Source organism: Hemitrygon akajei, chromosome 9 (assembly GCF_048418815.1).
Source record: "Hemitrygon akajei chromosome 9, sHemAka1.3, whole genome shotgun sequence".
Taxonomy (NCBI): Eukaryota; Metazoa; Chordata; class Chondrichthyes; order Myliobatiformes; family Dasyatidae; genus Hemitrygon; species Hemitrygon akajei.
The window spans coordinates 132,353,389-132,379,031 of NC_133132.1; the positions used below are offsets into that span (position 1 = coordinate 132,353,389).

At 38.9% G+C, this 25,643-nt stretch overlaps 1 protein-coding gene across 2 annotated transcripts in view; it reads left to right on the plus strand.

Moving 5' to 3' along the window:
• The window catches only part of apoba (apolipoprotein Ba), a 68,929-nt gene extending 44,045 nt beyond the window's left edge, over window positions 1–24,884 (plus strand). For both annotated transcript variants that reach the window (XM_073056983.1, XM_073056984.1), the window contains exons 26-29: window positions 325–8,010; window positions 8,372–8,486; window positions 22,572–22,755; window positions 22,979–24,884. In XM_073056983.1, the coding sequence (XP_072913084.1) occupies window positions 325–8,010; window positions 8,372–8,486; window positions 22,572–22,755; window positions 22,979–24,559 (9,566 nt within the window). In that variant the 3' untranslated portion in view covers window positions 24,560–24,884. The remainder of the gene's footprint in view (window positions 1–324; window positions 8,011–8,371; window positions 8,487–22,571; window positions 22,756–22,978) is intronic.
• The last annotated feature ends 759 nt before the right edge of the window (window positions 24,885–25,643 follow it).

Genomic DNA, 25,643 nt, shown 5'->3' on the forward strand with positions numbered 1-25,643 from the left:
GACAGCAACATCCAACTCCCATGTAAGAATTTGGAAAAACAGATTACAAGAATGTGTACCACGGTGTTTGGAATCAACACTGTAAAGTTCATGATCTGAGAAACAAAGAGAATAATATTATAGATGATCAATAAATTTGCAAATTTTTGAAAACTGCATTTATGCAAACTGCATTAGGCATGAAAACTAATTACAGTTGTTGGATTTCACAAATTTTCATTGGCAAAATAATTTCACCATTATAAAATTATCATGTACTTAACTGCTGTGCCTGAATTTAATTCCAATCACAATTTAAAATGTTTGTATTTTTATGTATCATAGGTTCAGCACTCTCAAGCCAAGCTGGAGAAGATCTAGCTACAGACATCACTGGATCATTTAAACATTCCTTACTTACATCTTCAGTAAAGCTATTAACAAAGAACCGTGGTTTAGATGATAAATCTGAGGTAGAATTTGAATGGCATGCACTTACTATAGGAGCAGCAAAGACCTCCTTGATTTCATCATATCAATTTGGGTTTGGACATGATTCAAATTTCGAAATACAAGGGCGTGCAAAAGGAATGGTGGAGGCATCTTCATTTTATTCTACCTGGAACTATACCATGTCTGAAACATTTAAATCCTATAAAGAAGGCAGTGGAAGCTCAATTTTAAATTTCAATTCTGCATTGCTCCAAATTACCAACAGAATGAACAATGAATTCAGCCGTGATAGTTTAACATTTTCCTCAAACACTGAGAGCTCATTATTAAATCTAAAAAATATCATCAAAGTAAGGATGACAAATAGGAGATATGAAGTGAAATGTGACACTTCAGGCCAGTCTGATGATGGTGACTTCATCAGCAACATTAAATGGATTAACACCGATAAAGGACTGAAGGTAGAGAACAAGCTACGTGGTCAAATGTTTAACATTGGCATAGAAACTGCAGATCATCTCAGCTACAATGAGGGACAACTGAGTTTGTTATTGAACTCAACAGGAAAGTATAAAGAAGTGGGAGAAACCAATGGATTGAGTTTTTGGAAGTACCTTTTCCACAATGTATTTGCTGCTGAATTAAATGATAATGGTCTGCAGTTAGAGTCTTCTGCATATTTCCCTTATGTAAGTAACCAGGGTGCTCTGAGCATTGGGAATGGTGGTCTGAAAGCTGAAGCGAACTTAAGTTTTAATATAGATCCTGTTGATGTGAGATCTAGATTCAAAGTTAATGTTCAACAATCAAAAGCCACCATGATATTTGAAATCCTAGATGATTATGCCAGTTATGTTAATTTGAATTTTAATGGATTAATAGATAGCAATGGAGTGCAAATGTTCACTTCTTCTTCAGGTAGTATTTTGGACACTAAAGCAAGCAATAACTTCAATATTGGTCTTACTAAAGCACAGGGGCTGGTCCTTCTCACAACTACAGAGCTGGCACATAAAGAAATTGTATTTAACCATACAGATCGCTTTACTATAAATTCAAGAGCAATCAATGCAGTAATGCAGACCAATGGGCACCTTAATTCAGAAAGAATCTACCATCAAAATTTACAAATGCTATTGCAAGATTTCAAACTTTCCTCTGATTATGATGGGAGTTTCAAATACCAACAACTCGATCTTACCCATACCGGACAATTTCTGCTTGAACCATTCAAGATTAAGTTGAAAGGTGAATTCATGGGAAAGCAGAATGCCCATCAGGTGAAACATTCTTATGACTTGCGGTGTGCAGAATGGAAAGTTTTATTAAGTGCAAACACAACTGGAAAAGTACAGTCAAATAAAATTAATCACAAGTTAAACTTGGAAATTATTGGATTTTCTGCATATTTCTCCAGCGATGCATCTTGCAAATCAAAACAATTGCAATTAGTGAATCGGGTTCGTACAGCAGCTCTTCCATTTATCTTCACCTTTGAAGTTGATACTGCTGCCAGTGGAAATGTTGATTACATGGCAAAGCACAATGGAAAGTTTAACAATAAACTCCAAATGAAGGCAGAACCATTTGCTCTTGCACTTCATCATAGCTATGAAGGAACTTGTGAACATAGTAATAACAATGAGAAATTCTTACAGACACTTCTGAAGAACACCTTAAATGTTATTTTGAATCCAAGTGAGCAGACTAGTACATGGAAACTGGAAGGTCAGTTAAACAATAATGGCTACATGCAAACTATCCATGCCTACAACAATCCAGACAGAATTGGCGTGAACATTGAAGGTGAAGCAAAGGTTGATTTTGGCAAAAAACTCTCCATTGAGGGAAAGGACACTGTTGATCCAGATGAACCATCGAAGATAAAAATTTTAGGTAGTCTGCTATATGATAAAAATACAAATGTTCATGTTGTTGACATACCTTTCTTGGAAAACTTGCCCAGCTACTTCAACTCCTTAAAAAATGTAGTTTTAGATGCTTTGAAGTCCTTAAATGACTTTTTGATGAACACAAAGGCTTATGCCCAGAAATACAAGAATATACTGCGCCAAATAAATGATTACATCAAAGAAGTGAATTTGGACTTGAAGATTAACGAAATAAGGGATAAAGTGTTTAAGTTTGTAACAGATTATGAGAAATCAGCAGAACAACTTAACCTTGCTTTCATTGAGATATCCAATAACATGCTGACCAATGTGCAGAATTACCTTAACTATCTGAAGCAGTATGGTACACCTGAATTGAAGGATGCCATTAGAAACCACACTGACTTGATTATGAATATGTTGATAAAAATTGATGAACAATATGAAATAACCCAAAAAGTTCTGAAGATTGTCATTCAAATGCAGACATTCCTTGAACAGCTTGCTCAGCAGGAAACTCACATGGCTCAGTGGCTTCAGGATCAGTGCACAGCGTTACAAACTAAACTGAAGGAAGTGCAGGCACAACTCCAAAACATCAATTTGAAGGAACTGGCCAACAGACTAAATCAACGAATTTCAACAATTAACTTCAGTGAGCTAATTGAAGAACTGAAACAAGTACTAAATGCATTTGGTAAAAAAGTGAATAATTGGATTAGAGGCACATACCAGATTTTTCAGTTTTGCACTGAGATCTTATCTATAGATGATACTATTAAATTCATCAATACCAAGATACAGAAGATTATTACAGCACTTGAACTTGATAAATTGAGTCAGAAACTTCTTGATGAAACTGTGCAATTCATTAAACAATACAAGGTGAAGGAAGGAATACAAGGATTCATAACTACACTTAAAAGAATTGATGTGAAGGCATACATTGACAGAGCAGTTCAATATATTAATGAACTAAATGAACAGATAGGATTATATGACTTCCAGAAAATGATTGACAAAATTAATGAGGTTCTTATCAAAGTTATTACAGATTTAAAAGAATTTGATTATAATGCTTTTGTTGATCAAACGAACAACTGGATCCAAGAAACAAGCAGTGTTGTCAAAGATAAAATAAGCGAATTAGAACTAGAAGAGAAAGTTAAGTCCATGATAAAATACACACTAACAATTCATGATTTAATAAACGACTACCTGACACAGAGAAATCTCAATGAATTGATTGACGTGCTGGTAGATGTACTCAGAAGTGTAGCTGTGGCAATTCACAATGATCTAAAAGCTGTATATGGTGACAGAATTGAGGACATCTACAGAAGGATCAGTGAAATGAATATCTATAATGAACTGCAAAGTCACTGGCAAGATGCTGTGCGTTATTATGAAATATTTATTCGACACCTCACAACAGCATATCAAGAGGCAAAAGAGCATATTGCAACTTTTGTATCAAAGAATGATCTCACAGATGTAGTAAACCAAATATATGCTTACCTCGAAGAAGGTTTTATTGTTCCAGAGCTGAACCTAGGTTTAATAACTGTACCTCAGTTTGAAGTCAGCATTCGGACTATTAGGCAAGGACAGATTGTCATTCCATCATTTACGGTACCTCTGACAAATCTAACTACAGCATCTTACCATGTTAATTTAGAGAAACTAAAAACTATTACGATTCCTACAAAATTTGAAGTTCCACCAATCACCATTCTGAATGTATTTACTATCCCTTCCTTCACAATTGACTTGGAAACAATTAAGAACTTCATTCTCACAACAATTCATGACATACAGAATTTTGAAATTCCCACAGACCCATTCTCTCTAACTTCAGATTTGAATTTCCCCATGCAAACACTTCCAAAGATAATGATTCCTGCAATAGATTTCAGTGCATTTACTGAGCTTGACTTCAGGATTCCAAAAGTGAATTTAAACAACTTCATGCTGGATGACATTAAGATTCCTGAATTCCAACTGCCTCATATACCCCACCAAGTATCTGTTCCTGCGTTTGGAAAACTCAGTGGTATGTTCAGTATTTCATCTCCCGTTTATACCTTGCACACCACTGTTGGAATTCACAACAGCACAGTTGTTGAAAGCAAACCTGAAGTTCTAGCTTATATCACAGCAAGAGGTGAATCAAGTTTTGACATCGTATCATTTGACTTAGAAGCTAAAGCTCAGCTATCAGTTCTTGAGCAGAATCTTTTGAAACTGAGTGAAAATATCAAACTTGACCATTCAGCTGTCGTCATTGACCACAAAGGAATGCTTATTTTCTCAAAACCATTTGTGAATGGAAATGCAGAGACTTTAATCAAAATTACCTCTAAACCCTACAAAGCAGAAGCAAAGAATGTTATAGGAATTAAAATAGACAGAGGACTTTCCACAAAAATGGAGACAAATTATCAACATGATTTCAAAGTACCAGCTTTATCGTTATCAAGTCAAGTATCCCTGAGTAATATTGTTGAAACAATTGTTAGTGAAAAGAGTGTAACAAGCACTGTCACTACAAATACTGGTGGAAAATTCTCTCTTAAGAATTTCTTTGATGAAGGATTATACAGAAGCGAAGGGAAATTGAATCTTGATGGAACTGCTCTTACAGTCACATTTGTTAGCAGCACAGACTCTAAATATGTAAACATGAAACAAAACTTCAAGACTGAGATCTTCCCTTCATTTAATGCCAATTTAATGTTGAATGCAAATACAAGTATTGCACAGATTGGAAATAGTATTATAAATGTGGATGGAACTGCAGATCTAGCATCGTTGGAAGTAAAATTACTGGGAAATCAACATTCTGACCTCCGTGGATATGCAGTGGGTACAGTGGATAATTCATTTACCTTCACAGTAAAACCATTTGAAGTTGTTATGAAAGAAAGAAATAATGTCAATGCAAAAGTTGCTTTCCCTTTTACACTTACTGGGAAAATTGAGTTCCTGAATAACTATGAACTGATATTAAATCCAAATGAACAGCGTTATTCCTGGGAAGTAACTTCAAGGTTCAATGAGTACAAGTACAAGCATAATATTTTAGCAAGTAATAATGAAGAAAATATCATTTTACTTCTTGCATTGACTGGTGATGCAAATTTGCATTTCCTGACCATGCCCATTACCATCCCGAGATCTCCTATTCAAGAATACTCTCTTTGGGAACATGCTGGACTCAAATCATTTTTGAGAACACCACGACAAACATTTGATTTAAGCCTGAAGACTGAATACATTAAGAACAAAGATGTTCATGACTTTAGAATTGACTTGAAACCTGTTTATAAGTGGTTTGGAGATCTTCGTACAACATCTGAAAATGCCTTTATACAGATTAGAAACAGCGTTTTGAAACAATCAAGCAATGATCAATCACAAGTTAATCCCAGTGCAAATTATCTGCCAAAATTTCTTCGTATACCAGGTTATACCATACCAGTACTGAAGGCTGAAGTCTCTCCTTACAAAGTAGAGATTCCAAATTTCCATTTTGTTGCTACAAGAGAAATTACTACTCCAGCCTTTAGATTGCCAATTATTAATTTTAACATGCCTTCCTACACTTTTGTTATGCCATCCTTTGAATTCACATTGGTGAACATTCCTGACAGTCTTTACAAATTATCTTTTCCAATGATCAAAATACCTGCAATACAGGAACCTATCAAGCTTCCAGCTATGGGCAATTTGACATATGATTTCTCACTTAAATCAAGTTTAGTAACACTTGGTGCTCATGCTGAACTCTTCAACCAGTCAGATATAATTGCTCGTTATAGTGTCTCATCTTCATCTATCTTCACTTCAAACTTTAAAGCAGAAGGAACAACAAGCCTAGCAAGAAGGCGAAGAATGAAATTAGCAACAACTATTTCTGTTCACCATGAGACCTTTGAGGGAAAGCACAACAGCACTCTAAGCTTATCATGGAAGAATGTTGATGCTTCAATTAATACCAGAGCCAACATTAAACTTCCCAATTTAATCTTTAATTTCACACACGATTTGAGTGGTAATACAAGGTCTAAACCCAATGTGCAATCAAAGGTGTCTCTTGACTACAGGCTATTAGTGCCTTCATTTGACACAGATCTTGAAGGAAAAGCTCTACATTCACTTACCTTGGGAGATCTTGCATCATACTTCAATTTGGAAACGTCAGCTAACGCTCAGGTTGGAGGAAGTGTGTCTTCCATAAACAAGTTCTTTTGCAGTTTGAACAATGAAGCAAGTGTTTATCTCAGTTCAAATAATATTCGTTCCAATGCAAAAGTTGATCTAACTTCTTCAGCTATGACAGTTTCTGGTAATATTTTTAGCATTGTGATGAATGAAAACCTTGCTTTGGAGGCAACCACAAGACGTATTTTTGCTGTATGGGAACATTCTGGAAATAATTTAATTACACCTATGAACTCATTGTTAACGGAAGGTAGTCAGACCTCTAAAGCAACACTAGAATTAGCACCCTGGAGTGTGACAGCAAATCTAAATGCCAAATTTAGTCAACCCAGTTCTTGGTGGAACAGGGCAGATGTACAGCAGCAGGTGACTGTAAGTATCACACCAGAGAGCCAAGCATTGAAGTGGAATCATAATGGTCACCTCTTTTCAATGAGCTACAGTAATGCAGTAGAACTATTAAACAACAGAACGGAAATACGTCTTGACCTGGCTGGTTCCTTGAAGGGATATGCAGATTTCTTGAAAAACATACGGCTTCCAGTTTATGATAAAAATTTGTGGGATGTACTAAAATTTGATGTGACTGTCCGTGAGATGGAGAAACAATACTTTAATGCATCTGCATTAATAGTGTGCATAAAGAGTGAAGAAGGTTTTCTTATTCCCTTCCCGGTCCAGAGGATAGCAAATGGTCTAAAAGTATATGTCCCTGAAATTACACTTCATCTTCCTAAGTGGATTAAAGATGTACCAGAAATGATACTTAGCAACCTTCTTCCAACAGTTGGAAATGGTGCAATTCTTGATGAAATTACATTTCCAACAATCACAATACCACTGGTTAACATTGTTGTGCCTTCATATAAATTCCACTTAACAGAATTAAAACTACCAGGAGTCTTCATCACACCTGAATTTAACATTCCATATACTACTCTTCAAGTGCCGTCATATACCATTAACTTCACAGATATTACTATCCCATTGAGGACAAACATCCTTCCATTTGAAGTTGTTTTGCCAGATTTTCCCATTATAAATTTTCCTGATGTGAGCATTAATTCTAGATATATTGAATATAACAAAATCCCTTATCTTGAAGTGACAATACCAGAATTCAGAGTCATGATTTCTCAGTTTACTCTAAAGTCTTTTGGAACTGTTGGACAGTATTTGAACTTGGGCACCAATACAAAGCTGGCAGCAGATTCTGAACCACCAGCCCTAATAATCCCAGCAAAGACAATAGAGATCCCATCACTGACAATACATCTGCCTCTAGCAGTTGTTTTCCCAGCATTTAAGTCATTAACTGGAAACATCAATGTTTTTACACCAATATACAACACCTCGTGGATTGCCAGTGTGAAATCAGATGAAGACAAAGCAAATACCTTGATGGCAACAGTAGAAGCCACATGTAGTTCTACTCTGCAGTTTCTGGAATACGAGTTAGAGGGTAAGTTCAAATATAGTAATATATTTTTATACTTAAAAAGTGGGATTTTATTGGTCTTAATAGATACTGTACATCCTAACTTTGAGTAATTTTTCCATTCATTTTGTTTCACCGATACCTATACCAATCATATACTGAGGCACTCTATTTATTCTTTTTTTAATTGTTAAATTTTTAAAAAGCATTATTTTTTAATTTGGAAGAATTCTTAAAACATATTTATAATTTAGTTTGTTCATCAAACTTAATGTCTTCACAGTTTAAAAATTAATAAGTGAGTCAATATTATGCAGAAACATATTGATTTATAAGTGTTGAAAATAACATAGTTCTAAATGTCAATTTTCTCCCTCTTTCACAGCAAGTACATTGCTAAGTGAAACAGATGATGGCTACCAGGTGAAAGAAAACTATGTGTTCTCCCATCCTGACTTAAGTATGCAGTGGGAAGAGAATTATATTATTGAGAATTCAAGGTAAGTTGTACATTTTTATTATAGTTTTAGATGATGTATAATTTGTTTAATTTTCAATTAACAGCCTCTGAAGGGCTATGTTTGGTAGATTAAAATTTGTATAATAAACTTAGGAGAACTGTGATGATCAACAGGCAGCACAACAGCATTGCTAATAACACAGCTACCTTACAACTCCAGTGACCTGGGGGGTTTCCTTTGGATATTACGGTTTCCTCCCATGTTCTAAAGATGTTTGAGTTGCTATGGAAACAGCCTATGGCGTACAGGTAAGTGGATGAGAATGAGGAAAGAATAAAAATGGGATTAATGTAGGATACTATAAATGGTCCTTGATTGTCAGTGTGTGGAGGGATTAGGAAGGTAAGGGAGCCATTTCCAATATGTATGAATCTATGGGTATTATATGATCCTTACAATCCATTGCAAAGATAATTACAATTCCATAACCCAAATATTTTCTCTTCCATCACAAACTATCTTCTAAAGCCATCTACCACAGCCCCTCATCTTTCACTTCCAAATATCAGTGTAAGAAATATAAATCTTCTGACAGAGATTGGAAGGGAAGATGAGAAGAATAAAATGGGTAGGAGTAGTGTAAATGGGTGCTTTATGGTCAGCAGAGATTTGATGTGCTCCCAGAGTCTGTTTCCACACTGCATTGACCTTCTCCATGACTATTACTAGACTTAGATTTGTATTTCATAATGATCACTATCAATTCAGTGGTTTCTTCCTTGTAATAGCATCCAATTCTAGCTCTGACCCTGCCACTCTAAGTTTTTTATTTGTGGACACAATGATTGTGGGGCTGTCTTTGCTTATCTACCATAGTCAGCCTTGCTTAAACCAATAGTTCATCAAAAGCTCCAGCATGTAATGCACTCCAATTCTGATCACCATCACAGCTGATATTGTTAACTAACACTAGTTCCCATTTGGATACTGCTTCCATTTCTAAATAAGTATCCCTGTTTTCTTTCCTCTCTTGTTGCACCACTTGTTTCCTCCCTGTTCTGATCTTTTACAGTCATGTAATCTTTATACATATTTGCATAACTCCTATTCAGTTCTCTTATGCATATCATAATTTAATTGTCCCATCATTGGAGGCTTCATTATCTGCTGTCATGGCTGTAATTTGATGCAGCCCCATCATATCTCAACATGGATGGTGTTGTTCAATTTACAACTAATATGTAAAGGACGAAAAGCATCCAAAAACATCCCTCACTTCAATAGAAGGGTCCAGCAAATGAATAGCAAAGATGAATGAGTGTTTCCAACAGATTTCAACTTGAAACCCCAAGTGGTAGCTCTACCTTTGCTTCTTCCTGAATAGTCAGCCAGTTTGATTCATGCTCATGATATAAGAAATGACTAAAAGCTCTGGATATAACAAAGCAATAGAACCAGACAACATCTCTGTTGCACTATTGAAGATGCATTCCAAAAATAACCACATATCTAGCCAAAATGTTTAAGTATGGCTACAACACTGGAACCTGTCCAACAATGTGGAAAGTTGCACAGGTTTGTCCTGTTATTCTGTTAACAGAATGTATCTACTCCAGCTAACGGCTGTTCCATCAGTTTGTCCAAAACGTTAATAAAGTGATTTTAAAAATTTGACAACATTGATGCCAAACAGCATATGTTCAGTAATGACCCTTTTGGGTTTCATCAGAAAATATCTCATCACAGACTTCATTCCTACATAATTTAAAGAAGTGCATTGCAGGGGTGAGGTGAAGGCTGAATTTGATGCTCAGTTTGTGTATTATAAAGTGACTCTAGTAAAGCAAAGGCAAGCTCTCCAATGATTAGATAATTGTGGCTCAAACAGATCAATTATACAAGATGCAGGACAACACAGTAGGAATTCCTCAAGGCCCAACTATCTGCAGTTGCTTCATCAATGTCCATGTTCAATTTGTCAAATGAGAAAGGATCAACTGATAGAATGAAATTTAAGGGATCTTTAGGGAAAATTTATTATAATAGAATCTTATATAAAGGCAGGAAGTGATTTTGTTTAATCTTAAACTATGTATGGTCTCAAACTCTGAACAAAGCAAACTATGAAGGCGCAAGGTATGAGTTAGCTATGGCAGATTGGGAAACCACGTGACTAGTCAGAACACAAACTGTAAGAGCTTTTACTGGTATGTAAAAAAGGAAAAGACTAGCTAAAATATATTGTAGGTCCTTTAAAAATGAAGGTAGGTGCTAGTATACCAGAGAATAAGGAACAGGCAGAATATCTGTTATAAAATAAAGAATTCATCCCTGAAATAGTGGAACATTACTGAGCTAAAGTAACTGAGGAGTTAAAGAAGTTAGAATAAGTAATGAAACACTATTAAAGCAAATTATGGAAGTGAGGAACAATAAATCTTATGGCACACATCTTTATTTTTTGAAGGAAAGTGCAATAGGGATCCACTGGTTGTTAACTTTCAAATTTTCATGTATCTTCAATGGTTTCCACACATTAGGAGGTAGCAAATATAACCCACTATTTAAGAAAGGGGGTGGAAAGAGACACCCAAAAAACAAACTGATTATCTGGAGATCAATCAGACAGACTTTGGTAACAGGGAACATTATTGAGAATCTATGTTTTAAAAGGTGATAACAGGACATTTGGAAATGCCAGCATGGATGTATGAAAAAAATTGTTTGACATATCTGTTGGGACTTTACAAAGGTTGCCACTGGCAGAGCAGATAACAGTATAAATGAGGTATATTTGGACTTTGAGAAGACTCTTGACAGGGTGTCACTAAGAATTTAGTTAACAAAATTAGAGGGCAAGGTTTCGGGAGTAATATGTTGGACTGGGTTAAGGAATACTTATTGAAAACAAGGTAAAGGAAACACAGGCACCATATAAAAACTGTGAGGCCACCCACTCTGCTGAAAAAATAAGCAGCATTTTTTACATGGGAGGGATTGAAGATTATTGTTTTCTGAAAGATCGCAGTGTACTTGTATATCATTCACTAGAAATTAGAACAGAAATGTTCTGCAAACAATTAGGAAGGCAAATAGTATGTTGGAGTTTATATTAAGTGGGATGGGCTACAAGCATTGAGACTACATTGCTTCAATTTCATAGAGCTCAAGTAGGACTGCATCAAGAATATTGTATGTAGATCTAGTTATCCAACCCAAGGAAGAATAAACAGCACCTGTTAGATAGAAAATGCATGCCAAAAGGCCAATGTTAAAATAGTCATGAGGGATTTAAATATGCAGGTAGATTGGGAAAATCAGAGTGGTGCTAAATTCCAAGATGGGGATTTCTAGAATGCCTAAAAGATAACCTTTTGGAGCAGCTCGTGGTTGTGACTCTAGGTCAGCTATTCTGGATTGCATGTTGTGCAATGAACCAGAATTGATTAGCGAGCTTAAGGTAAAAGAACCCTTAGGAGATGTTATCATATTATGATTGAATTCACTCAGAAATTTGAGAAGGAGAAGCTAAAGTCAGATGTATCAGTATTACAGTGGAGTAAAGAGAATTACAGAGGTATGAGAGAGGAGTTGGTCAGAATTGATTGGAAAAGAACACTGGCAGGGATGATGATAGAGCAGCAATGACTGGAACTTCTAGAAGCAATTGGGAAGACACAGGATATATTCATCATGGAAGACACAAGCAATATGGTGGAAGTGCCAGGTGTCAGGGCTCATGAAGTGGGTGAAGTTACCATTACTAGAGAGAAGGTCCTTGGGAAACTGAAAGGTCTGCAGGTAGATAAGTCACCTGGACCAGATGGTGTACACCCCAAGATTCTGAAAGAGGTGGCTGAGGAGATTGTGAAGGCATTAGTAATGACATTTCAAGAATACTAGATTCTAGAATGGTTCCAGAACACTGGAAAATTGCAAATATCACTCCAATCTTCAAGAAGGGAGTGAGGCAGAAGAAAGGAAATGATTGGCCAGCTGATCTGACTTCAGTGGTTGGAGTCTATTATTAAGGATGAAGTTTCAGGGTACTTGGAGGCACATAATAAAATAGGCCATAGTCAGCATGGTTTCCTCAAGGGAAAATCTTACCTGACAAATCTGTTGAAACGTTTTGAAGAAATAACAAAGATAGACAAAGGGAAATCAGTTGATGTTGTGTACTTGAATTTTCAGAAGGCCTTTGACAAGGTGCCACACATTAAGCTATTAACAAGCTATGAACCTGTGGTAAACTATGTGTATACCTGTCTGGACATGCCCCTCTGCTGACAGCTCCTGTGGCTCCTCCCACAGACCCCTGTATAAAGGCAATTGGAGGCGCTGCTCCTCCCTCAGTCTCCAAGATGTTGTGGTCACTTTTGAAGCTAATAAAAGCCTATCGTTTGCCTCCCGTCTCCGAGAGTTATTGATGGTGCATCAGAACCCATGGTATTACAAGAAAGATTCTAGCATGGATAAAGCAGTGGCTGATGGCAGGCAGCAAAGAGTGGGAATAAAGAGAACCTTTTCTGGTTGGCTACTGATGACTAGTAGTGTTCCACAGCATTCTGTGTTGGGACTGCTTTATTGTACACTATATGTCAATGATTTGGATGATTGAATTGATGGCTTGTTGAAAGGTTTGCAGACAATATGAAGATAGGTGGAGGGGTAGGTAGATTTGAGGAAGTAGAGAGGCTACAGAAGGGCAGACAGATTAGGAGAATGGGCAAAGAAGTGGCAGATGGAATACAGTGTCGGGAAGTGTATGGTCATATGTTCATGCACTTTAGTAGAGGAAATAAAAGTGCTGAGTATTTTCTACATGAAGAGAAATTACAAAAAAAAACGAGGCACGAAAGGACTTCGGAGTCCTTATGCAAGATTCCCTAAAGGTTAAATTTCATGTTGAGCCGTTGGTGAGGAAGGCAAATGCAATGTTAGCATTCATTTTAAGAGGATTAGAGTATAAGAGCAAGGATGTAATGTTGAGACTTTACAAAGCACTGGTGAGGTCTCACTTGGAGTATATTGAACAGTGTTTGGCTCCTTATCTTAGAAAGGATATGCTGATACAGGAGAGGCTTCAAATGAAGTTCACAAAAATGATTCCAAGACTGAATTGCTTGTAATATGAAGAGTATTTGATGGCCCTGGTCTTGTATTCATTATAGTTCAAGAGGATTAGATTCAAGATTCAAGATTCAAAAACTTTATTGTCATTCTAACCGTACATCAGCTCTGCAGGACAGAATGAAACAGCATTTCCCAGGAGCAGTGCAGTCATAACATAATAAACGCAACATAAGTAATAAACATAACAATAAATAGTAAAGCACAACAGCCACATGTCAGTTAAAAACAAGTTATAAGTGTCCAGTGCAAGTTAAAAGTGTCCAAAGCAGAGACAGGTAGAGCAGCTATTTAGCAGTCTGACTGCCTGTGGAAGGAAGCTGTTTAGTAGCCTTGTGGTTTTAGTTTTGATGCTCCTGTAACGTTTACCTGATGGCAGAAGAACAAACAGTTCATGGAGAGGGTGTGAGGGGTCTTTAATGATGTACCGTGTCTTCTGGAGGCATCGACTCTGAAAGAGGTCTTGGACAGAAGGTAGGGAGACCCCAATAACCTTCTCTGCTCCCCTAACCACCCTCTGCAAGGCTTTTTTGTCGGCAGCACTGCAGCTGGAGTACCAGGTTGTGATGCAAAAGGTCAGCACACTCTCAACCACGCCTCTGTAGAATGTAGTTAAGATGTTAGTGGGGAGTGATGCTTGTTTAAGCTTCCTCAGAAAGTGCAATCTCTGCTGGGCCCGTTTCACAATCCCAGTGGTGTTCCTGGACCAGGTGAAATTGTCCGAGATCTGCACCCCAAGGAACTTGATGTTTTCCACTCTCTCCACTGTGGAGCCGCTAATGCTGAGGGGTGTGTGCTCAGGCTGAGACCATCTGAAATCGACGATCATCTCCTTGGTTTTGGTGACATTAAGCATCAAGTTGTTGTCACTGCACCAGCTCTCCGGGTTTTTGACCTCCTCCGTGTAAATTGTTTCAATATTTTTGCTGATGAGCCCCACCACTGTGGAATCATTAGCAAATTTAATGATCAGGTTCTCCTTGAATTTGGCTGCACAGTCATGTGTTAGCAGTGTAAACAGCAATGGGCTAAGCACACAGCCTTGTGGGGATCCAGTGCTCAGTGTGATGGAGTCAGAGATGTTGCTGCCAACATGGACTGATTGTGGTCTCTCTGTCAAGAAATCCAGAATCCAGCGACACATGACAGTGTTAAGGCCAAGCTGCAACAGTTTCTCCACTAGTCTCTGAGGGATGATGGTATTGAATGCTGAACTGAAATCAATGTACAGGATTCTGGCATAAGTGTCTTTGTTGTCCAAGTGAGAGAGAACTGTGTGCAGTGTGGTGGATATTGCGTCCTCCATAGAGTGATTTGGACGATAAGCAAACTGTAGAGGATCCAGCGATGAGGGGAGGCTGGCTGTGATATGAGGCTTGACAAGCCGTTCAAAACATTTCATCACTATGGGGGTCAGGGCAACCGGACGGTAATCATTCAGACAGGCTACAACTGATTTCTTTACTACAGGGATGATTGTGGAGGTTTTGAGGCATCTGGGGACAATGGCTTGACTAAGGGAGATGTTGAAAATGTCTGTCAGGACATCTGCTAATACATCAGCACATTCTTTGAGCACACGTCCAGGGATGTTGTCGGGACCTCCCGCTTTTTGTGGGTTAACCCTGGCAAGGGGTCCTCCATGTTTGCTCTGAATCAATGATTGGAGCCGGCTGGTTAGATGGTAAGAAGGGACTGGCTCTCCCCCTTGCTGTGGTGTTTGATGCTTCGAAGAGTGCAAAGAATTTGTTAAGCCTGTTAGGAAGAGAGGCGTCGCTGTCATCAGTTTTCTGCCTGATCTTGTAGTCTGTCAGAGCTTTAATTCCCTGCCATATCTGTCTGGTGTCACTTGTGTCACAGAAGTGTCCATGTATTTTGCCCATGTAGGCCCTTTTCGCTTTCCTGATCCCTAGTGAAATTGCAGACCTGGCTGAGCGAAGCGCACTCCTGTCCCCCGATCTGTAGGCTGTGTCACGGGCCTTCCGTAGTGAACGCACTTCTGTTGTCATCCATGGCTTTTGATTACCATGTGCAGTGATGGTTTTCATCACAGTGACATCCTCCGTGACTAGAATACAAAAGCAAAGATATAATGTTGAGACTTTATTAAGCACTGGTGAGGCCTCCCTTGGAGTATTGTGAGTATTTATAGGCCCCTTACCTGAGAAAGGACATGCTAAAACTAGAAAGGGTACAAAGGACGTTCACCAAAATGATTCCAGGGTTGAATAGCTTGTCATATGAAGAGCATTTGATAGCTCTAGGCCTGTATTCACTAGAATTCAGAAGAATGAGAAGTGACCTCATTCTTCTGAATTCTAGTGAATAGAGGCCCAGGGTGGATGTGGAGAGGATGTTTCTTATGGTGGGCAGAGTCTAAGAGCAGAGAACACAGCCTCAGAATAGACGGGTGTCCTTTTAGAATGGAGATAAGGATGAATTTCTTCAGACAGAGAGTGGTGAATCTGTGGAATTCTTTGCCACGGGCAGCTGTGGAGGCCACATCTTTATATATATTTAAGGCACAGGTTGATAGATTCTTGATTGGTCAGGACATGAAGGGATACAGGGAGAAGGCAGGAGATTGAGGCTAAGAGAAAAATTGGATCAGCCATGATGAAATGGTGGAGCAGATTCAATGTGCCTAATAACCTAAGTCTGCTCCTATATCTTGTGATCTTATTGTTACATGCTGCAGGACTGCAATATAAGGACTACAATGAAAGAAAATCAGGTCAATTCATGAATCAACGAGATTTTCATAAAGGAAATATTAAGCAACTGGGCTATTACTTTCCAGAAGAAATGAGATATTACTTCAATGAAACTGACAGAATTTGTAAGGGGCTTGACATGGTAGATCAGACTTAATGTTTCTCCTGGTGGGGATTTTCTAGAACCATGAGTTACTGCCTTATTTGCTATACAGAACTGAGATTATAAAAATTATATTCAGCCAGTAATTTATAAGTCCTCGTAAATTTATAATGAAAGGAGCAACACTCACAAAATGTTGAAGGAACTCAGCTAGTTAGGTAGCATCCATGGAGGGGAATAAGCAGTCACAAACTGCTTACATTGGAAATGTAGAGCATCGCACCAAAACTGTTGGAGGAACTCAGCAAGTCAGGCAGGTTATTTCTTCAGTGGTTTGATCGGGGCATGACTGATCAAGCGCATGGACATCAGCCAGTGAGAACAATGAGAAGAGTTTAAAAGGAGACAGCTTTTTAGAGTGGGCATCGGAGTAGAGGGAGACAGAGTAGGAAGGCTTTGGCTCAACAGGGCTTTGGTGATAACAGGTCGAGGCGAGGTAGGTTATCTGTGTAGGTAGTATGTAGGAAGTATGTGCGTGAGGTCGGTGTTCTGTGCTCGGTGTCGGATGTGGGAAGTCCTGGAGACTCCCAGCCTCCCGGATGGCCACATCAATGGCAGGTGCGACAAGCTGCAGCTCCTCAGGGACCATGTTAGAGAACTGGAGATGCAGCTTGATAACCTTCATCTGGTCAGAGAAAGTGAGGAAGTGAGAGATAGGAACTATAGGCAGGTAGTCACACCGGGGCCTAGGGAAACAGATAAATGGGTAACAGTCAGGAGAAGGAAGGGCAGGAGTCAGAGGCTGGAGAGCACCCCTGTGGCTGTACCCCTTGACAATAGTACTCCTGCTTGAGTATTGTTGAGGGGACAGCCTACCTGGGGGAAGCAACAGTGGCCGCACTTCTGGCACAGAGTCCGGCCCTGTGGCTCAGAAGGGTAGGGAAAGGAAGAGGATGGCAACAGTGATGGGGACTCTATAGTGAGGAGGTCAGACAAGCGATTCTGTGGACGCAGGAAAGAAGTATGGATGGTAGTTTGCCTCCCAGGTGCCAGGATCCCGGATGTTTCTGATCACATCCACAATATCCTGAAGTGGGAAGGAGAACAAACAGCCAGAAGTCATGGTACATATTGGTACCAATTACATAGGGAGGAAAAGGGAGGAGGTCCTAAAAACAGACTACAAGGAGTTAGGAAGAAAGTTAAGAAGCAGGACCTCAAAGATAGCCATCTCGGGATTACTGCCTGTGCCACGTGACAGTGAGTATAGGAATAGAGTGAGGTGGAGGATAATTGCGTGGCTGAGAGATTGGAACGGGGGCAGGGATTCAGATTTCTGGATCATTGGGACCTCTTTTGGGGCAGGAGTGACCTGTACAAAAAGGACGGGTTACACTTGAATCCCAGGGGGACCAATATCCTGGTGGGGAGTTTTGCTAAGGCTATTGGGGAGAGTTTAAACTAGGATTGTTGGGGAATGGGAAGCAAACTGAAGAGATGGAGGAAGAGGCAGATGGCTCACAAATAGAGAAAGCTTGGAGACAGTATAGGAGGGAGGATAGGCAGTGATAGAGAAGAGATGTGCTCAGACCGATGGTTTGAGATGTGTCTATTTTAATGCAAGGAGTATTATGAACAAAGCAGATGAGCTTAGAGTGTGGATCAGTACTTGGAACTATGATGTTGTGGCCATTACAGAGACTTGAATGGCTCAAGGGCAGGAATGGTTATTTCAAGTGCACTTTAGATGTTTCAGAAAGGACAGGGAGGGAGGCAAAAGAGGTGGAGGCGTGGCACTGTTGATCAGAGATAGTCATGTCTGCAGAAAAAGAGGAAGTCGTGGTAGGATTATCTACGGAGTCTCTGTGGGTGGAAGTTAGGAACAGGAAGGGGTCAATAACTCTACTGGGTGTTTTTTATAGACTACCCAATAGTAACAGGGACATCGAGGAGCAGATAAGAAGACAGTTTTCTGATGACACAAAGGTTGGAGGTGTTGTGGATAGTGTGGAGGGCTGTCAGAAGTTACAGTGGGACATTGCTAGGTTGCAAAACTGGGCTGAGAAGTGGCAGATGGAGTTCACCCCAAATAAGTGTGAAGTGGTTCATATTGGTAGGTCAAATATTATAGCAGACTATAGTATTAATGGTAAACTGTTAGCAGTGTGGAGGATCAGAGGGATCTTGAGGTCTGACTCCATAGGATACTCAAAGCTGCTGCGCAGATTGACTCTGTGGTTAAGAAAGCAGATGGTGCATTGGCCTTCATCAATCATGGGAGATGATAGATAGATAGATACTTTATTCATCCCCATGGGGAAATTCAAATTTTTTCCAATGTCCCATACACTTGTTGTAGCAAAACTAATTACATACAATACTTAACTCAGTAAAAAAATATGATATGCATCTAAATCACCATCTCAAAAAGCATTAATAATAGCTTTTAAAAAGTTCTTAAGTCCTGGCGGTAGAATTGTAAAGCCTAATGTTGCAGCTATATAGGACCCTGGTCAGACCCCACTTGGAGTACTGTGCTCAGTTCTGGTCGCCTCACTATAGGAAGGATGTGGAAACCATAGAAAGGGTGCAGGGGAGGTTTACAAGGATGTTGCTTGTATTGGAGAGAATAGGTTGAGTGAATTCATACTGTTTTCCTTGGAGCGACAGAGGATGAGAGGTGACCTGATAGAGGTGTACAAGATAATGAGAGGCATTGGTCATGTGGATAGTCAGAGGCTTTTTCCCAGGGCTGAAATGGCTAGCACGAGAGGGCATAGTTTTAAGGTGCTTAGAAGTAGGTACAGAGGAGATGTTAGGGGTAAGTTTTTTTATAACGCAGAGAGTGGGGAGTGCATGGAATGGGCTGCCGGTGACGGTGGTGGAGGCAGATACAATAAGGTCTTTTAAGAGACTCCTGGACAGGTACATGGAGCTCAGAAAAACAGAGGGTTATAGGTAACCCTAGGTAATTTCTAAGGTAAGGACATGTTTGGCACAGCTTTGTGGGCTGAAGGGCCTGTACGTTTTCTTTGCTTCTATGTTTCTATAACTGTGAAGTTTGAGTTGCTGAGTAGATTCAAGATAGAGACTGAGAATACTTTTTTTAACATCAAAACAATCAAATAATATGAGGTCAGTTCAGGAATGGTGTACTAATGTGAAGAATCAGTAGCGATCTTACTGAAAATGGAAGAGCAGGCATGAACGGCTAATCTTACATTCAGAGGTGGGAATATTTATTAAGAATTTCATAATGTCCAATTCAATTTCTCAAGAAGATCGAGGAAAATTCTGTCATAGTAGCATTTAAATTTGTGTTAGACAATGACAATCACTAAAAGAGTCTCACCGTTAATTCTTAATATTCAGTAGTATAACTGTCACTGCACCACACCATCAGAGTTCTGGGACGTAATGGGGAGCAGGGCACCATTAACAATTAACCCAGCAATTTAAAAAAGAACAGGCTGGATATCCTGTAGTGTTTGATATCTGTTGACACAAAGCTTTGTCACTACATTCAGAATGTTATTCCCACTTGCTTAGGTCACTGAATCTCCAACAACACTAGTCAAAACTACATAGTTTAATTAATGTCCCGTGATTTATTGTGGTTAATTGAACATCACAGTTTTGCATTAGTTTAGCAGAGTAGATTTTGGGCTGTGGAGTCTCAGTTGCTAGATATATTATAGAGATTGATAACAATTTTCGATGTTAAGGAAATTAAGGGGTTAGTGCTGTGAAAAAGGATATAAGGTTAGGATAAGGGATGGAGGATGTAGATTAGGGCAGGGTGTAGTATTAGAACAGTGAAATAAAAAATAATCAACTGTGATATTATTCAATGCTTCTTCTACATTCTACACCTTGACAGAATTCAGATGATTAATAATAATTTCATAATAATATTAAATTCAAAAAGAATAAAAAACCTTTTAGATTTTGCAAACCTGTTCTGTTGTGCTTAATTACAGCTCAGGTAGCAAAGACACAGATTTACTCTAGGTCCTCTAGCTTAAGCAGAAAAGCAGTAATATTTTTTTTAATCTTTGGATGAAAGAAACTTGAAGTAAAATCAGAAAACACTGGAAACTCCTACCACAAACAAAAGAAAATCTGCAGATGCTGGAAATCCAAGCAACACACACAAAATGCTGGAGGAACTCAGCAGGCCAGGCAGCATCTAGGGAAAGAATACAGTCAACATTTTGAGCTGAAATCCTTGGGCAAGACTGGAGAAAAAAAGCTGAGGAGTAGATTTCAAGGTGGAGGGAGGGGAGAAACCCAAGTGTAATAGATGAAACTTGAAGGGGGGGAATGAAGTGAAGATTCAGGAAATAAACTGGTGAAAGAGACAGAAGGCTGTGGAAGGTGGAAAAGGGGGGAGGAGCACCAGGCAGTAGGCAGACAAAGAGATAAAGTGAGAGAGGGAAGGGGATGGGAAATGGTGAAGGTGAAGTGGGTGTGGGATGCATTACCAGGTGTTTGAGAAACCGATGTTCATGCTATCAGGTTGGAGGCTACTTCCTTTGGCTCCTCACACCTCCTTCAAACAAAAGCTGTAGTCATGGGTACTTGCATGGGACTCAGCTATGCCTGTCTGTTTGTCAGCTCTGTGGAAGCCTACACTGGTGACCGTCCTGCACTTTTCCTGTGCTACATCAATGAATGCATTGGTGCTGCTTCCTGCACCCATGCTGAAATTGTTGACTTGATCCACTTTTCTCCAACTTCCACCCTGCCCTCAAATTTACCTGGTCCATTTCTGACACCTCCCTTCTCTTTCTCTATCTCACTGTCACTATCTCCAGAGGTAGCGTATCCACTGATATCTATTATAAACCCACAGACTCTCACATCTACCTGGACTATACCTCTTCCCACCCTGTTATTTGTAAAAATGCCATCCCCTTCTTTCAATTCATCCACGTCCACCGCATCTGCTCTCAGGATGAAGCTTTTCATTCTAAAACGAAGGAGATGTTCTCCTTTTTCAAAGAAAGGGGCTACCCTTCCTCCACCATCAATGGTGCCCTCAACTGCACCTCTTCCATTTCACGTTCTTACCCCACCCTAGGGATAGGGTTCCTCTTGTCCTCGCCTACTATTCCATTAGCCTCCACGTCCAGCACATAACTTTCCGAAACTTCTGCCATATCCAACACCACCAAGCACGTCTTTCCCTCCCGCCCACCATCACTTTCTGCCTTCCCCAGGGATCACTCTCTACACAACTCCCTTGTCCATTCATCCCTCCCCACTGATCTCCCTACTGGCACTTATCCTTGCAAGCGGAACAAGTGCTACACCTCCCTCACTGCCATTCAGGGCCCTAAACACCCCTTCCACATGAGGTGACACTTCACCTGTGAATCTGTTGGGGTCATATACAGCATCCTGTGCTCCTGGTGTGGCCTCCTGTATATCAGTAAGACCCAATGTAGGTTGGGAGACAACTTTGCCAAGTACCCACGCTCTATCCACCAGAAAAAGCAGGATCTCCCAGTGGCCACCGATTTTAATTCCACTTCCCATTCCCATTCTGATATGTCCATCCATGGCCTCCTCCACTATTGTGATGAGGCCACACTTAGGTTGGAGGAACAACACCTTATATTCTGTCTAGTTAGCCTCCAACCAGATGGCATGAACATCAATTTCTCAAACTTCTGGTAATGACCCACACCATTTCCCATCCCCTTTTCCCTTTCTCACCTTATCTCTTTGCCCACCCACCACCTCCCTCTTGTGATCGTCCCCCCTTTTTACTCTTTCTTGCATGGCCTTCTTTCACTTTCACCAATTTACTTCCCAGCTCTTTACTTCATCCCTCCCCCTTCAGGTTTCACCTATCACCTTGTGTTTGTCTCTCCACTCTCCCACCTTTTAAATCTACTCCTCAGCTTTGTTTTCTCCAGTCCTGTCAAAGAGTTTCAGCCTGAAACGTCGACTGTACTCTTTTCCTAGATGCTGCCTGGCCTGCTGAGTTCTTCCAACATTTTGTGTGTGTTGCTCAGAAACTCACAGCAGATCAGGTAGCATCTGTGGTAAGAGAAAAAGTTAATGTTTCGGGTTCAGTCCCTTTCAAAATGAATGATTGTACCTAAAGAAAATGGCATTTCTTTTCTTGGGTAAATGACCACCCATTTCTTTTATTTTCTTTATCAGGATAATTACACAATGTGACATAAGCATCGCCAGTCCAACTTTCACAGACCTTACCTTCCATTGGTCTGGAGATAGTAATGGAATTTCTTCATCAGTCTTCACTCCATCTACAGGACTGCTTGGAATGAAAATTGACAAGGGAGCACCAGGAGTTTTGTATGGAAAGTTATATTTCCAAAACAAAGTACGTATCTTATTCATGCATATGAAAAATAATGGCTAAAGTTATTGAAGCTACCAGTATCTGGCTAGCCACAAATAATGCTTCCTTTAGTGGTCCTTGCAAGCACAATGTTAAATTGTGAATGCTCAGATTAACTACTGAATTGCTTAGACAACTTATTTCTAAATTGCTACATTTGCATAATAATTCTCATATGCAATGCAATTATTCTTTTATTTGACAGCCAACTGCTGAAATAGTTATTTTGGAAAGTCAAGTCTCACTGGAGAATACGGAAAATCTTCAACTGACCTTCAAATGGAAAGATATTGTAACCACAGATTTCGTAGAAGGCATAAAGAAGAGCATACCCAAAATGACTGGAGCTGTCTACGACTACGCAAACAAGTATCACAATCAACATCTTGGAATTCCGATAAATGCTGTTCTTCCAAAAGTAAAGGAGTTACTGAAGCAGAATGTCAATGAAGCCTACACAAAAACAGTCAATGTCATCAGAGAAACTGATGATAGCTTGCAGTCTGCAGTTGATAATATCGAATCAAGCTATCAAAGCATGAAAGTGAAAGTAAAGAAATTATCCAAGAGAGCAGCATTAAAAATAACAAACGAAGATTATAACAAAATGATCACCACATTGTTGGATGCCATTTCCAATTTGACACGAGAGTATCAACATAAAATTACAGAATCAATCGAGGCAGCATATAATTTTCTAAAACAAAACAGATTTAATATTCCTGGAAGTGATAAACTTTATAAAGCTGAAGAACTATATAAGAACTTCATAAATGAGACACCAATGAACATTCAAAGACTCTTTCAGAAACTGGAACAATGTCTCATAAAAGCAGTTAATTACTTTGGGGAAATTGAGCTAAAAATATCTGGCAAGAACACAGTCATTAATAGTACAGCAATAATTCACCAGTTGGGAGTATTTCTCCAGAAAGTTCAAACAAAGCTGCTTGAAGCTTTAGAAGGAATGAAAAATTTTAGTTTTGAAAAGAATCTTTATTCCCTAAAAGAAAATATGCAGAGTTTTGGTGAAAAAATTGTTTCAAATTTGAAAGATACAGATAATACTAATTTTGAAGCTGTGAAATCTAAAATTCACAAGTGGTACAATGATGGTATGAATTCAGTGTATGCAGAACAGTTGAATGAGTATTCAGGTAGTTTGAAACATTATCTTCTAAAACTGATTGAAATGTGCCACAATGTGTTGCAAGAGGCTCTTGCAAATATTCCGACCGGAAACAGATATTTTGATGTCTTGTCTGGATGGACAGACAGGCTTAAAGAATTTAATGACATGTTAGTTCAAAAGTTGAGAGAAGTTGCAGATTATGTAGAAGCAAGTCCAAAATTAATCGAGGAAAATGTTATTATTCTGAAGAAAGAAGCAAATTTTGGCATTAATAATTCCATTAATACTTTTAATGAATATTATAAAATTGTGCAGTCAGAGCTTCAAGAAGATGGGCAAATAGTTGTTGGATATTTTGAGAGAGTTAAAGGAAATTTAAAGGCAGCATTTGCAGACGCAAGAAAGCAGGCTGGTGCCTATCGACGGACAATTAAGAGCAGAATAGATAGAGTTTTTCTCAACCTTGATGAATTCTATGAATCATTCATTGTTAATGCACAAAGAGCAGTTGATTCATTTTTTGAAATCTGCAGCAAGTTTGCTCAAGAACTGTTTAAGTTCCTAGATTTAATATCCAAAGAAATATTCACTGGAATGACTGTGAAAACGCAACCTGGAGAGCTTGTAATCAATGTTCCTCGGCATCTGAAATAGAAATCATATGATGAGATTCCCCACCTGAATAAAGGAACAATGAATTGGCTAAACACAACTTTTATCAAGGGACAGCACATGCTACAAAAAGATACTTTTCAAGCATGGGAACTAATTATGGAGGAGTATCAGAAAAATAAAATGCTGCTGGAAGAAAGAAAAACAAAGAAGAGTGAACCAAAATTTTAAAATGCATCTGAATATTTAAAGTTATTATAAACCAAATCATTTAACATGTAAAATGTACCATTCTTGTGAATGAAAACCAAGGAATCATTTATTATTTCAGTTTTCAAATGAGAATAAATGCAAAATTCTTAAATAACAGATTTTAATAGATTATTTCATATTAACAAAAATGTAAGTAAACTTATTTCTTGAACTATTTAGGCTACCCAAAAAAAGTAATTTTGACCAAAACTGGGCTTCTCTTTAAATTGGGACAGGAGAGGAAGATTTTTCTGCATTGAAATAATATGCTTGAACAAGTGGCTGATAAATGCCTTCTTCACCACCCTGCTTACCCATGTTAACTTTTTCAGGGAACTATGAATTTGTACCCTTAAGTCTCACTGTTCTACGACACATTCTAGAGCTCTGCCACTTACTGCAAAAGTCCTGTTCTGGATAGACTCCAAAATGCATCACATCACACTTGTCCAAGTTAAATTTTACCTGCTGTTCCCTGGCACGCTTTCATGCTTGATCTGAATCCCGCTGTAATCTTAAATAACCTTTTCTACTAACCATTATACCACGCAATTTTGTTGTCACCTGTAAACTTACTAATCATGTCATCAATATTCTCATCCAAATCAGTAATAGATAGGACAAGTAGCTGAAGACCCAGCACCAATCCCTGCAGCATACCATTGATCACAGGCCTCCAATCTTAATAATCTTCCATTAGCACCCTCTGATTCCTTTCACCAAGCCAATTTTGTATCCAATTGCTTAGCTCACCTTTGATTCGATGTGACCTAAACCTTCAGAACAACCTGACAAGCGGTACCTTGTCACTGGCCTTTCTAAATCTCCTGTTGACGAAGTCTACTGCCCTGCCCATGTGAATCTTCTTAGTCAC